Source organism: Chelonia mydas, chromosome 8 (genome assembly GCF_015237465.2).
Source record: "Chelonia mydas isolate rCheMyd1 chromosome 8, rCheMyd1.pri.v2, whole genome shotgun sequence".
Taxonomy (NCBI): Eukaryota; Metazoa; Chordata; order Testudines; family Cheloniidae; genus Chelonia; species Chelonia mydas.
The window spans coordinates 15,016,044-15,031,569 of record NC_057854.1 but is presented as its reverse complement, the minus strand read 5'-3'; the positions used below and the strand labels follow the sequence as shown (position 1 = coordinate 15,031,569).

Genomic DNA, 15,526 nt, shown 5'->3' with positions numbered 1-15,526 from the left:
ACTAAATGAAATTTTTCACAAATGTCTGCTTTCTCTGGAAAACTTTTTTTTTTTTGGGGGGGGGGGGGGGGGGGTCAAAAAATTAAATGTTTCGGCATTCAAATTTCTGATGTTCTAATTTTTTATTTATACATATTCTTCTATTTAATGTTGTTGTAGGTAGGTGGAATCCAATTCTGTTTATTCCAGTTTAAATAAAGTCCCCTTTATCGTATTTTTTGACAACCAATTGTATTCACTTAGGTACCATTAAATAACCTTTTATCACAGTTTTCAGAGTAGCAGCCATGTTAGTCTGTATCTGCAAAAAGAAAAGGAGGACTTGTGGCACCTTAGAGACTAACAAATTTATTTGAGCATAAGCTTTCGTGAGCTACAGCTCACTTCATTGGATGCATGCAGTGGAAAATACAGTGGGGAGATTTTACACCATTGGGAAGGAAATCATAGATCCTGTGGTTGATAGAACTCATAAAATGGCTGACCAACACCCACTGTTTCATGTTCTCTGTGTATATAAAATCTCCCCACTGTATTTTCCACTGCATGCATCCAATGAAGTGAGCTGTAGCTCACAAAAGCTTATGCTCAAATAAATTTGTTAGTCTCTAAGGTGCCACAAGTCCTCCTGTTCTTTCATCACAGTGTAACACTTCCCCCCAGCTCTCACCTGCTAGGTAAATTACATCACCTCCATGACAGACCACTACTACTAAATTTTGGTTGGTGGTTTTAGGACAGGGTGACTCTTGTATGTATTTCAAATTATAACACAATATCCTTCCTCTGAGAGGTCTGTTTACACCTCTACACTCTAGCCCTGGGGAAAGAGAGTGCAAGAAAATGACCCCTGCGAAGGGGTGAAGCCTGGTTAGAAGCAAAGCTAGCTGGCAACACTGATGAAATGAATGAGCTCTGTGGAGCTGCAACCTATTGGTGATTGCTCTGAATATTCTGGTTCCACGCCACAAGTTACATTATCCAATTCTATTTCCTAAAACAAAGCTTTCTGCAAACTTGATTAACACATCTACACTGCTACAAGTCACAACTTTGGCTCGTTCAGGCAGCTCTTACAAGTTCCCATCCGAAGAATAACTATCTTTCAGACAAGAGCAGAAGTCTCTGTACATGGCTGAAACCTGCACAATGTCATACAGCTTCAGATAGTAACTGGATGTGATGCAGAAGCCCTTAGATAATATTGTAAAACATATCTGGGATCCTGAGTGTGCCACCAAAAGGACTTCATTCCTATCCAAGCTATATAAATGCCAAATCTCCCATATTACTTTCAGCTTTCCTGTGAAAGAGGCACAAACGCCATGCTACAGAGACAATTTAAAAATAAAAATAAATCTACACAGGGCTTGTCCCTGCTGGATGCTCCTGGAAGCACTCCTGGAAGACACTTGTAGCACAGACATCATGTGCTAAATAAGTCTCAGGGCTTAAAAGTGGATTTTTCTACCCTGAGCTGCAATTGTAAGAGTAAGGAAAGCTACTGTCTGAATCCTGGTGGCTTAGAGAACAATGTTAAGGGCCTTGAGATTGTTCGTGGTTCAAGGCAGTTAATGAGTAAGCCAGAAGGAAATGAATTAAGTTCATCCCAGGGTCAAGAACCATTCTGTACTACCAGATGGAAGCAATTAAGATCTCTTAAGAAACCAAACTATTCAAAACTGCAGGACCAGAGAGAAGAGAACATCTCCCCCGCTCGCTGATGTCACTGATGTAAGTTGGGAATGTCTGAAAAAAGAAAACTGGCACTTTAGGCAATAACCCAGCCTTCTCCTGTGCAAACTGCACACTTAGTAGTGTTTTGTTTAACTTCTCCTGCACTGCTCCAGGCAGCACAGTGCCATTACCAGGGGAGTTCATTTAATGACTCAGTGCTTTAAAACCATTTTATTTAGTCTGAGAGATTAATCAGTCAGTCAGTGTCCCTGGGCACTTCCTGTTAATCAGTCATATTATCTACCTAGTTTCCTCAAGTAAAGATACTTGAGGAATTAGAGACAATGACAATATTAGCAAACTGAGACTGCAGCTAGCTTTTAGATATGCAGGCAAAGAGATATAAGTGACCGGGCTAAGTACTGTTAGCAGAAGAGGTCACAGAGGTAAGAAAGGGGTTTCCCTGGAGACATGTACATTCATTTTTAGAATCAGATGAGCAGATTCTCTCTCTCTCTCTCTCTCTCGGGCTGTCATATCTTCACCGGGATTTTGAGAATGCCTCTCACTGGTCTTATATTGAGGAATTACCCACAATTCAAAGTAATAAGACAGCTCCCAGCAGGTAAGCTGATGTACTGAGACCAACTACGTCACTTTCGCAAAACATGGCTCTTTTTTTCCGGGCCACACCACAAAATGCTACAAGTCACAACTTTGGCTTGTTCAGGCAGCTCTTACAACAGCATGGCTTCTGGGCCAAAGCTCTCACACTTTGCCTACAGCAGCTGTTTGTAACTACTGTAGACTCCCTTTTTAAAATAAATGTTGCTATTTTGCTGTATACAGTTGCCCTACCAACAGATGTATCCAGTACAAATACAGAGAGCAGAGCAGGGTCAGGATATAAACATTGAAACCACAGAATAAAATCCAAGAAGAAAAACGTTTTAAAAATAAATCCAAAGAGCTATTTAAAGACTGTCAATCATTAGCAGCCTGAGCGAGGGGGAAAGACAGTCTTTGGTTAAGGTAGTAGACAAAGGATAATATTTTCAAAAGCACTTAAGTGACTTAGGAGCCTAAGGCCTATTTTCAAAAACGACTTAGGCACTAGACACCAGACACCTAAGTCTCAATGAGACTTCTGAAAATCTAAATGAAACTTCTGTGAGGCTCCAAAAGTCTAAGTCACTTTTGAAAATGGAACAAGGCCTAGATTAATATTCTACCTTTTCAGAAGAAAGAGCCCATAGTCTGAGTTGCTTCCATGAACTAAATTCTTGAGAGATTTTGCTTAAAGATAGTAGAAATCTCACAACACCACACGACAGGCCTTGATTTGGCCTCAGACTGAACTCTAACCAGAATTTAATCTGGGTACAAATCACTGGAGATTCTGGCTCGAGTTCATTGGGTTCCTGGCCCATGACTAGGGCTTCTACCCACTGATGGTAACACAAGTAATAATGATACTTCAGACTTAAACAGGAGTTTACCAAACTTAACTAGAACAAATACATTTCTTAGGTAAATATGGTAACGGTGTTTAAAAATTATCTGCAGACTCCATACTTTGGAAAGGAGAAAACTTAAGTGTGGTGTGACTGTAGTAGGATCACAGAAGTAGGGTCCAGAGACACAAACAGTGATAAACCAGAAGAAAAAAAAAGTATGAACTTTCTAGCAACAGACAGAGAATTCAGACTGTGGGATTTAAAGAAAACAAAAAGAGAAATCCATTAACCACACACTCTATGGGGCAAAATAATGAATGGCTGTTTAGTCCAAACTCACTCAGATTAGTTTAAACCTACAGTAATTATGAAGAAACTCGTACAGATACAGACAGACATCATCTTCCTTTCCAAATGCAAACAGATGGACATCGTACCAAAAGGACTGAAGGTAAAAAATCCATTACAATCCACATACCACACAGACTATGCTGACAGCTTGTGCCACACGCTCTCAAAGAAACTGCGGAACAACCTGATCAACATCCTCTACAGCAAACAGGGAAAGATTAAGAATGAGCTCTCAAAACTGGATACTCTCATTAAAAACCAACCTTCCACACAAACTTCCTCGTGGCTGGACTTTACTAAAACTAGACAAGCCATTTACAACACACACTTTGCTTCTCTACAAAAGAAAAAGGACACTAAACTATCTAAACTACTACATGCCACAAGGGGCCACAACAGTGGTTCTCTTAACCCACCCAGCAATATTGTTAATCTATCCAATTATACCCTTAGCCCAGCAGAAGAATCTGTCCTATCTCGGGGCCTCTCCTTCTGCCCTTCCACCCCCACGAACATGATACAGTTCTGTGGTGACCTAGAATCCTATTTTCGACGTCTCCGACTCAAGGAATATTTCCAACATACCTCTGAACAACATACTAACCCACAGAGACCTTCCTACCAACACTACAAAAAGAAGGATTCTGGGTGGACTCCTCCTGAAGGTCAAAACAACAGACTGGACTTCTACATAGAGTGCTTCCACCAAAGTGCACGGGCTGAAATTGTGGAAAAGCAGCATCACTTGCCCCATAACCTCAGCCGTGCAGAACACAATGCCATCCACAGCCTCAGAAACAACTCTGACATCATAATCAAAAGGCTGATAAAGGAGGTGCTGTCGTCATCATGAATAGGTCGGAATATGAACAAGAGACTGCTAGGCAGCTCTCCAACACCACTTTCTACAAGCCATTACCCTCTGATCCCACTGAGGGTTACCAAAAGAAACTACACCATTTGCTCAAGAAACTCCCTGAAAAAGCACAAGAACAAATCCGCACAGACACACCCCTGGAACCCCGACCTGGGGTATTCTATCTGCTACCCAAGATCCATAAACCTGGAAATCCTGGATGCCCCATCATCTCAGGCATTGGCACCCTGACAGCAGGATTCTCTGGCTATGTAGACTCCCTCCTCAGGCCCTACACTACCAGCACTCCCAGCTATCTTCGAGACACCACTGACTTCCTAAGGAAACTACAATCCATCGGTGATCTTCCTGAAAACACCATCCTGGCCACTATGGATGTAGAAGCCCTCTACACCAACATTCCACACAAAGATGGACTACAAGCCATCAGGAACACTATCCCCAATAATGTCACGGCAAACCTGATGGCTGAACTTTGTGACTTTCTCCTCACCCATAACTATTTCACATCTGGGGACAATGTATACCTTCAAATCAGCGGCGCTGCTATGGGTACCCGCATGGCCCCACAGTATGCCAACATTTTTATGGCTGACTTAGAACAACGCTTCCTCAGCTCTCGTCCCCTAATGTCCCTACTCCACTTGCGCTACATTGATGACATCATCATCTGGACCCATGGAAAAGAAGCCCTTGAGGAATTCCACCATGATTTCAACAATTTCCATCCCACCATCAACCTCAGTCTGGACCAGTCCACACAAGAGATCCACTTCCTGGACACTACGGTGCTAATAAGCGATGGTCACATAAACACCACCCTATACCGGAAACCTACTGACCGCTATTCTACCTACGTGCCTCCAGCTTTCATCCAGACCATACCACATGGTCCATTGTCTACAGCCAAGCTCTACGATTCAACCGCATTTGCTCCAACCCCTCAGACAGAGACAAACACCTACAAGATCTCTATCTATTCTTACAACTACAATACCCACTTGCTGAAGTGAAGAAACAGATTGACAGAGCCCGAAGAGTACCCAGAAGTCACCTACTACAGGACAAGCCCAACAAAGAAAATAACAGAACACCACTAGCCATCACCTTCAGCCCCCAACTAAAACCTCTCCAACGCATCATCAGGATCTACAACCTATTATGAAGGACGACCCATCACTCTCACAGATCTTGGGAGGCAGGCCAGTCCTTGCTTACAGACAGCCCCCCAACCTGAAGCAAATACTCACCAGCAACCACACACCACACAACAGAACCACTAACCCAGGAACCTATCCTTGCAACAAAGCCCGTTGCCATACCTATTCAGGAGACACCAACATAGGGCCTAATCACATCAGCCACACTATCAGAGGCTCGTTCACCTGCACATCTACCAATGTGATATATGCCATCATGTACCAGCAATGCCCCTCTGCCATGTACATTGGTCAAACTGGACAGTCTATGTAAAAGAATAAATGGACACAAATCAGACGTCAAGAATTATAACATTCAAAAACCAGTCGGAGAACACTTCAATCTCTCTGGTCACTCGATTACAGACCTAAAAGTCGCATTATTACAACAAAAAGACTTCAAAAACAGACTCCAACGAGATACTGCTGAATTGGAATTAATTTGCAAACTGGATACAATTAACTCAGGCTTGAATAGAGACTGGGAGTGATTGAGTCGTTACACAAAGTAAAACTATTTCCCCATGTTTATTTCCCCACCCCACACTGTTCCTCAGACGTTCTTGTCAACTGCTGGAAATGGCCCACCTTGATTATCTCTACAAAAGGTTTTCTTCCCCCCCCCCCCCCCCCCCCCCCCCCCCCCCCCCCCCCCCCCCCGGCTCTCCTGCTGGTATTAGCTCCTCTTAAGTGATCACTCTCCTTACAGTGTGTATGGTAACATCCATTGTTTCATGTTCTCTGTGTACATAAATCTCCCCACTGTATTTTCCGCTGAATGCATCCGATGAAGTGAGCTGTAGCTCACAAAAGCTTATGCTCAAATAAATTTGTTAGTCTCTAAAGTGTCACAAGTACTCCTTTTCTTTTTGCGAGTAATTATGTTGTAACAGGACAGCATCTAAACACACACCAGGTAACCAACCCTAGTTTAAATATTTAAGGACCCAAATCTGACATCTTTTTAAAACACTGAATCTAATGGTGAATAAATCTAATTTTGGTGTCTTTTTCCTCTCTGGGGAAAGGTAGTTCAGTTTCCATGACTCTTCAGTTTTTGGCCTTTCTACTAGATTGCCAGCAGAGATGTCAATTGTAATAGTGGTTTTCTTTTCCTCAAAGGTGAAGACACCATTTATCTACTAGGAATTGCTCTGATACCACCTTTCCAGGTAGCAGCCATCTAACAGCCATCAGATTGCAACTTCTGGTCATATACCAAGCTGATCCAAATGTGAAGTGATGATATAGGTGAAAGTCTATGCTATTTACGGGTGCTGAGAGCTATTAAACCAAACTGTAAACCCTGTATATGATAGAAACCACTTCAAACCCTGGGGTGTGACAGCACCTCTAGTTCCAGCACCTACGATGCTATTCCCAGTTTCCTGCGCTGTCCTAGTCTCCTCTACTATATGAAAGACAATAACAAAAGCTAACCTGGCTTCTGGTAGTTATTTCTGCTTTTCAAGAAATGTACAATATAATACAGCGTGAGTCAGAAAGACAAATGATGGGGATCTTGGCCATTCAGTAGAACAACTTGCATGACTTGTCTATTTCAGGCTGTGCAAGAAACAACCCATCTAGTTTTGACCTGTATGCCAGTGGCTCTCAACCTTTCCAGACTACTGTACCCCTTTCAGGAGTCTGATTTGTCTTGAGTACCCCCAAGTTTCACCTCACTTAAAAACTACTTGCTTACAAAATCAGATCTAGAAATACAGAAGTGTCACAGCACACTATTACTGAAAAATTGCTGACTTTCTCATTTTTACCATATTGTTATAAAATAAATCAATTGGAATATAAATATTGTACTTACATTTCAGTGTATAGTATGTAGAGCAATATAAACAAGTCATTGTCTGTATGAAATTTTAGTCAGTACTGACTTCACTTGTGCTTTTTATGTAGCCTGTTGTAAAACTAGGCAAATATTTAGATGAGTTGATGTACCCCCTGGAAGACCTCTGCATACCCGTGGTTGAGAACTACTGCCATACGCTATGGCAGTAGCAGTTCAGAAAGACTTTGTATAGTCCATCTCAGTGCTAGATTTCCAGGAGATCTGTGGAGTTTGTAAGCAAATTAGAATTACTGATGCTCTTGCTGGAAATGGCAATAGCAAAGGCCTAATGGGGAAGCATCCGTTCAGGAACCTAGCAGTGGGAATGGGAAATAAAGGCGGTTGGGAAGGGTATGTGCAGGAGAGAAAGAAAAGCAAGAGAGACAGGTGACGCGAGATACAGATTTATCAATTCTAAAGAGTCATTTATGTCCTACTATAGAGTTACATGGTCTGATTCTCAAAAGGTGCTGACCACTTGCCCCTCTCATTGACTTAAATGGGATTTCTGGCTGCTCAGAACCTCTGGAAATGAGGCCAACAGATGTGCTCGTGTACACTCGCATATGTGAACCTTGAGAAAAGTTCTTAATGATTTCTTGGGTGCTATAATTAGAATGTCTGAATGGATGAGTTAGATAGCAACAACTGCTGTTATAGACACAGTGAGCTGAGCAAATGCTGCCATCTGTTGGTGGAAAGTATACATACCTGACCGGATGCTATAGCTCAAGGGTGGCCAACCTCAGCCTGAGAAGGAGCCAGAATTTACCCATGTACATTGCCAAAGAGACACAGTTATACGTCAGCAGCTCCCCATCATCCCCCCGCTCCCAGCGCCTCCCACCAACCGGCAGCCCCGCCGACCAGCACCTCCCCCTCCCTCCTCCTGATCAGCTTTTTGTGGCGTGCAGGAGGCTCGGGGTGGGGGGAAGAAGCGAGGGCACGGCAGGTTCAGGGGAGGGGGCTGGAAGGGTTGAAGTGGGGGCAGGGCCTGTTGCAGAGTCAGGGGTTGAGCAGTGAGCACCCCCCCCGGCACATTGGAAAGTTGTCCTCTGTAACTCCAGCCCCGGAGTCGGTGCCTATCCAAGGAGCCGCATATTAACTTCTGAAGAGCTGCATGTGGCTCCGGAGCCACAGGTTGGCCACCCCTGCTGTAGCTTAAGAAAATTCCTTCCTCTTTTAGGGTTTGTCTGCATTTTAAGCTCAGAGTATAATCTGCAGCATGAAAAGATCAACCTAGCATGCTACAAACAGAGTGCAGCCCCGGTGGCACAAAGGGCTAGCTGCCTGGACGACATGCCTTTCTGAGACACAAGGCATGTACTTGGAGTGACAAGCCCCTCCGACTGCTCGCACCACCCCAACTACTTTATTTTGAGCATACTAGGCTCCATCACAGCTAGCATGGGTAGTCTCCTTGACTTGGGAATTACATCCCAGGCTCGAAGCGTAGACATACCCTTGGTTAATTAGCATCTGTGGAGGAACGGCTGGTACAGAATTTACCTGGCAAAGTTCAGTTTCTTGCTATTGTAACACTGACAGACCCCGGCTGTTGGCGGGTGGAATCAAATTTGAGACCTCTGAAGCTTAGTGTATGAGCCTCAATTGCATGAGCTAAAAGCCACATGGCTCTTAGCTAAGGCTGTAGCAGACTACTCAGTCTCTAGATGGTCTAAGGTGCCACTAGAGGAGGACAGAGGACCACACCAAGCAGGCACGGGTTACATAATTCCTTTGCATCCCAGTCACCTCTTTGCAAGCCTGCAGCCTGCACTCATTTGGCAGTGGAAACTGACAATGCTCCCCTTGGTGAAGACCTACGTGACATTTGCTTAGAGCAAACTTGATTTGAAATCCACGAGAAAGGGCATTATACCATGTGAGATGAAGCATGATAAGGCCTGGAAGGTTTGAAAAAGGGAGGAGGCAGCACTGGACAGTCCATATTTCATCTGGTTAATGAATAAAGAAAAAAACCATGAAGGCATAAAAGAACACCAGGACAACACTTCATATCTGGAATTCTCTTTAGAATGATTTTATTCAGAATATTACAAATAATCTTATCATCACAATTTTTACAGGAAATGCTTTAAGAATCAACTATTTTAAATCAACCTTATTATATTTAAAGAGTATTTACATTCACAGAAGAAACCACTCTTTGATTTTGAAAATATTTGGCTTTCTATATACAAGGCTCTGGGCATAAGTGGTATAATAAAGTGCCCCAAGATGCATTTCAAAGCAAGGCACTACGCTATCTAAGCCGATTTCATGTTGTGATCAAATAATTTCCAGCTGTATAAGTTTAGGGCCCAATCCTACAAATCGTAACACAGACAACTTTATTCACAGGAGCAGTCTCACTGAGTTCAATAGAGTACTCTAGTGAGTGGAGCTATTCCTGGGCTTAAGTGCTTGCAGGCTTAGGGCCTCAAAGAGCAATTTATAATAATGGATGAGCCACTTGGAACCAGGACATAAAGAGCACAGCTGTTGTGTCAAGCCAGGCGTCTACCGCACCCATGGCAAGCAGGTTCCAAGACATCTGCACCATGGCAGTGGTATTATTATGGATGCTCTGAACAAATGAAAATCTAGCGACAGAAGATCATCTCACCATGCGCTTGGGAGAATAATGTAAATTTTAAATGTACCCCACATTCAAAAGGAAGCCCTCTCGAAAGTGCAGTTTTACATAGCACCGAGGAAGGAGTTTGTGGCTGAAAGCACAGGATTGGGGACTAGAAAACCCAGGTTCTAAACCTGGCTCTGTAACAGACTTTCTGTGGGGCCCTGGCCACCTCCTCTTTGTGCCTCTCTTTCCCAATCTGTAATTTAGGGGTGTGAAGGGGGGGCGGAGAGAGAGATGTACCAGCACTGGTGAAGCTAACATCACAAGTGCTCCGAGATCAGCTGGCAGCAGATGCTACAGAACAATAACCAGCCAGATTCAGAAGTAAAGCCAAACATTCTAACTAGTGCTCAGAAATGGCAGAGAATCATCCTGAGCATTTACATAACTCTTCACAAACATTCATTAATTCCAACCCCCTTGAGAGGTGGTATCTCCATTTTACTGGAGATACTGGGAAACTGAGGTACCAAGGCCAAAGTGACTTGTCCAAAACAATGAAGGGAGTCAGTCTCAGAGCTGGAATTAGAACTTGGGCGTTCCTGGATCCTAGCCCTGTGCTCATGACCACTACGCCATGTCTCTCATAGCGATGATGGGGGTTCTCTATCAGCAAGGAATCTTATGTACATACAGGCAGTGATTCCTAGCGGATGAGGAAAAGAATGCATGAGCCATTCTGAATTTTCCAGCTTTTGTAGATTGAAGATAGCCTGAATCCATTTTGCATGCTGCCCTGGTAAATTCACTGTAATATTTACACCATCTTAGCACAACCCCTCATTCAGGGATAGATTCTGCCACCCTTCCAATGAGTAGTACCTTAATCCTTGGAAAACAATAGGACTACTCACAGACTAAGGTAAGGGTGACAGAACAGGGCTCTCAGTTATTAATTGAAGCACAGTTAAAGCCTTCTTTATAGCCACATATTTATGTTCTGTACAGTATATCTGCTGTTAACTAATGTACTTGTAAAAATTAAAAACGGTACAATTTTAAAAGCCTTTACATAATAGCAGATGGAATTACACAGAACACCTTGATGACCTCACCTTGGAGCTCCACCTGGTGCTAAAGGGTCTTTCTTGTTTAGAAAGTGATTCATGGAAGGAGGAAGGCTTCGATTAAATTTACGTGTTGGCTTTTTTAGAAAGAATGGAGCATTTCCAAAAACCTGAGTTTGAAAAAATGTGTTCAGATCAGAAGGCCCCAATGCCACCCCAACCTACAAAACATGAAAAAGAAGTGACAGGCCAACAGAATCTTTAAAGACCATTACTGAGTTTATGTCCTGACGCTACAAAGGTCTGAACATGTAGCACTCAGAGTAACTCTGCCAAAGTTTAGATATAATATGGTGCCATCAAAATGTTCTACAAGTAATCTATAACTGTGCTAAACACCTCCAGACCTTACCTTCTATTGCCATTACTGATGTCACTGTTTGAAAGTGATTACCTGAATCGTGTTCCTCTAGTCTAGATTTTATCTGTGACTCTCTTCACCTGCACATTGATCTTATTAACATACCTCCCCAAAAGAACACAGGAGGAATATTTCAGTTAGATTCTGAGCTGGTTTTTATTTTACTAAAATTAGTGCATTCTTTTCAAGATCAGAGAATCCACTCAGTCATACAGAAAAATAACCCAGGTGGGTAGTGCCACACGTTAACAAAACCAGTTGTGAAAACAGTGCACGGGGTAAACTGTCAAATGGGAATCAGATTAATATATTAATATCCATACACTCTGCAGAAGCATAGAGGATATTGTGTGTTATATTTTCCATTTTTAGAAGACTAATATGCATTAAAATACAGGCTGTGATATCAGAATTGTTCATTATTGCCATGGTATATCTGCCTTGCATCACAACTGAGAAATTCCCCGTACAGCTGGCTCAACCATTGTCCTTAAGATTGCTCAGTAAACACTGGAACATTTAAAAATTCAAGAAAGAAAATCTCATTGTCAAATGACATAATGGAATAACTCAGTAGAGGAAAGTAACAGCTACACGTTAAGGGTGTTAAGGGAAATTCAGACCTTGGCCACGAGTTAATTCCAGTTTTAGATTAGGCATCTGTTGAAGTCTTACAGCAGGTGGGCTTTTAAGTTATATTTTTGAACAGATTCTCATGCATCGGACACAGAAAGTCAGTATGTCTGCACTTGACCTCGAGGTGTAATTCCATGTGTTTGGTGCCATTAGCCCCTTCTGCCACACGCACTGCTGCAGCTACCCTCTATTTTCAGCAGGCTAGCCTATTGCCAGCTAACGCAGGCATGGCTCCCAGAGTTGGGCATTACACCCCAGTGCGAAGTATAGACATATGCTCTAAGAGACTGTTTGTGCCCTTCTGGTAGGAATGTTGCAAAGTGCAATTCTTAGGAGGGGAAAATGCAAATATAGCCAAAACACTGTAACCAGAGTTACCCAAAGCAAAGTCAAAAGAGTTGCCGATTTGACTTGACAGAGTGACAAGTCCCTGCCAAGTGGATTTTATAAGGCAGTGGTGTATGATTTGAGATCAGTGTAGAGTATGGTGTTGACCGGAGCCAATTTTGCAAATCTCACTCCAGATCTCATAATGGCCCTAACAGGACAAGGAAATGTAGACGGGTGGAGCACGAAACAACAAATCTCACTTTAAAAGTTAGTAGGGGCCCTGCATGTTACTTGCAGTTCCCTTTTACACAGGATAATTTGTCAGTTCTATACCCCAAAATACAGTAACACTTGCCAACTTCTAGTTACTTGCATCCGATGATTAAAGACATATCAATGGCACATCTGATAAGAGACTTAATAGATAGGGATAAGGTACATACAATCTCACACCTTTAGGTGTGGGCAGGCAGAACTACAGAATCAGATCAGGGTCCGCTCACGCACACACAGCACATGCAACGTGCATGCACACAGTAAGGGCAAGAAGGAGAGGAAGGGTCTAAAACATCCTTCTATAAGGCAGGAGGCACTGTACCAAACCTGTTGCTACAGCATGGTCTGTAGGGAGAGAATAAGGCACCCTGGCTATCAAGATAATTAGCTGCTGCTAAATTTAACACCATAGTAAAATGTTAAACGTTTGTAAATAGCTGCTTTTCCAGAAAGAAAAGCCTCTAACAGCTTTGATTACTGAAAGGTAAGACTCTATTTATTAAACCGCTCCAAACAAATTAAAAAGTACCACAGAATGCTTTATGAAATTCATTTCTTAAACCTGTCCCAGGGTGAAGAAATGTGCTTTCAGCACTGTCCAAATGAGAACGAAACAGAAGTTTTCCTGAAAGAAACACAAATGCTACCAAGGCAGCTTCTATAATCAAAGGACTTGTCTCTTGGCAGATTTTCAACACGATTTCTTCGTTTTGCTCTTTAAAAAAAATGTCACTGATTTCATGATATTTGTGAGAAAACAGAACATGTGAAATGACATTCTTGGCTCTTAGCTGAGCTTATGGCCAGGACTTGAGGCTAAATATTGATCTTAATTATACCCATGTAACCCCCTCATATTCAATTCTATGTGGGTGCACAGGGTACGCCTGAGAGTGGAATTTAGCCCTCCATATTGTGAGGAAACTGACAAAAAAAAAGAACAAAAGAGGAAATAGAAAGTTTTGAAAATAGACATATTGCCCCCAATCAAACTGTACAGAAGACTTAGAAGGATTAGCTTGGATACTGTATCCTAAAAGGATACAAGAAATACAGATGAAACCTATTTATAGTTTTAAAAATAAATAAGCACCTGGAATAGGACACACCCCAATATCAGATGTAAACAACTTCACCCTGTGGTCATATTAAAAAGATATTTGAAACAATCAGAATTACTTTGCTAGCAAAGCTTCAATATTGCAAATGATTTGTGCAAGAAAATCTTCTCAATACATTTCCAGCTAAAATAAAGTCAAATTTTCAAATTCATTTGTCAAAGTTTTTCTTTTTTCATCCCTGAAGTTGTTCAGGAATTAATCATGTGCAAAGCCACCTGTGTATGATTTATGTAAAATTGCCAGCCAGGTATTTTCACCACCTTTGTTACTTTATAACAAGCTCCCTGCCTGGGAGCAGATGTGTGTGTTTGTGCATGTCGAGAAATCCAGTGTCACTGGCAGCCTTTTCTTACAATTTGGAAAGAGCTGGCAATTTTTAACTCTTGTTAACATGAGTTATCTTAAGCTCCTTAAGGCCTGAAGTCTCTCCATCAGCACTCAGTAACAAGCACCTTTCAGATGTTGAGATCTACAGCAAGTGTGTGTCAGTCATTCTTAAAATTATAAACTGTGTTTATCCAACATAGTTCTGTGTTTTTGACACATTAAACGACTGTGGATGGAGATCTCATGAAGGGATATACAGTATCTACGTTCATATAAAAAGAACGTATTGAAAACAGTGTTTCATTTAATAAATAAGTTTATAATTACAGGACACGAAGTGTTGCTACTAGCCCTTTCTGGAAGGAAAATTAAAAGAAAAGTCAGTTTACTTTTCAGTCCATCACGAAGTATACAGTGTAGTGTCATCAAAAAGCCGTGCTTTTAAGAATCACTGGGCTTTCTTCTTCGTCCTTTGAAACCCTTGTGCTATTAGATGTATGTCTGTACTTGAGTCTGTAAACAAGGAAAAACAATGAATAGTGCAATTTCTAATTAAAACAGTACCCTCCAAAATCCTAAATGTAAGTTTGTCCATATGGGCCTTGATTCGGCAAAGTACCTAAGCATGTGCTTTACTTTAAAAACCCACTGACGTCAGTGGGATGACTCACATGCTTAAGCATCTTCCTAAATCAGAAAATGAAGTGCTGAAAACTCTCAATGACCTGGCAATTCCACGGGATTTGAAAGTGCTGAACACTTCCGACTGATACCCAGGGGACTTTCTACCTATACTCGTATCAGGAGAAATTATTTGGATGATGAACTTTCATACTATGAAACAACAATTCAACATTTTTACCATGTTTGCTACATGTCAAGGATGTTTATGTCAAATATCTTAAATGTGGTTATACTCTTAAAAAGACTACATAAAATAGCTCATTTTTCACATTTATTTTCTGTGGGCACTGTGTACTCATGTACACAGAGCCGCCCAGAGCCAAACAACTCTGAAAGAATGACTTGGATTCTATTCAGGCTCATGAATCATCAACAGAATCACAATTAAATTCCATTAGTAGGGCCAAATTCTTCCTTGAATGACTCTGTGCAAACCCATCAAAGACAAACTATACATGCCTATCCATGCTCCATTTAATTTGCTTGTTCAGTTGTTTCTCGTACATTAATCCTTACAACTCCTTTTTGTTCTTCTTCTAAGAGCTCCCTCCAACTTCTGAACAACTTTCAAGCAGCACGATGTATGGTAGGCACAGCATATTGCTCATAGTCATCTCTGCTGTAACGCAGTGGAATTCAATTTGGCCAATTCTATTGCTGATTTGAGATC

The 15,526-nt window shown here is 41.9% G+C and overlaps 1 protein-coding gene across 1 annotated transcript in view; it reads right to left on the bottom strand.

The window, feature by feature from the left end:
- Positions 1-11,500: 11,500 nt before the first annotated feature.
- LOC102935682 (solute carrier family 22 member 5) overlaps positions 11,501-15,526 on the bottom strand; it is a 46,578-nt gene continuing 42,552 nt past the window's right edge. Inside the window, exon 10 of the mRNA XM_037905982.2 lies at positions 11,501-14,685. Within this exon, the coding sequence (XP_037761910.1) occupies positions 14,598-14,685 (88 nt within the window). The 3' untranslated portion in view covers positions 11,501-14,597. The remainder of the gene's footprint in view (positions 14,686-15,526) is intronic.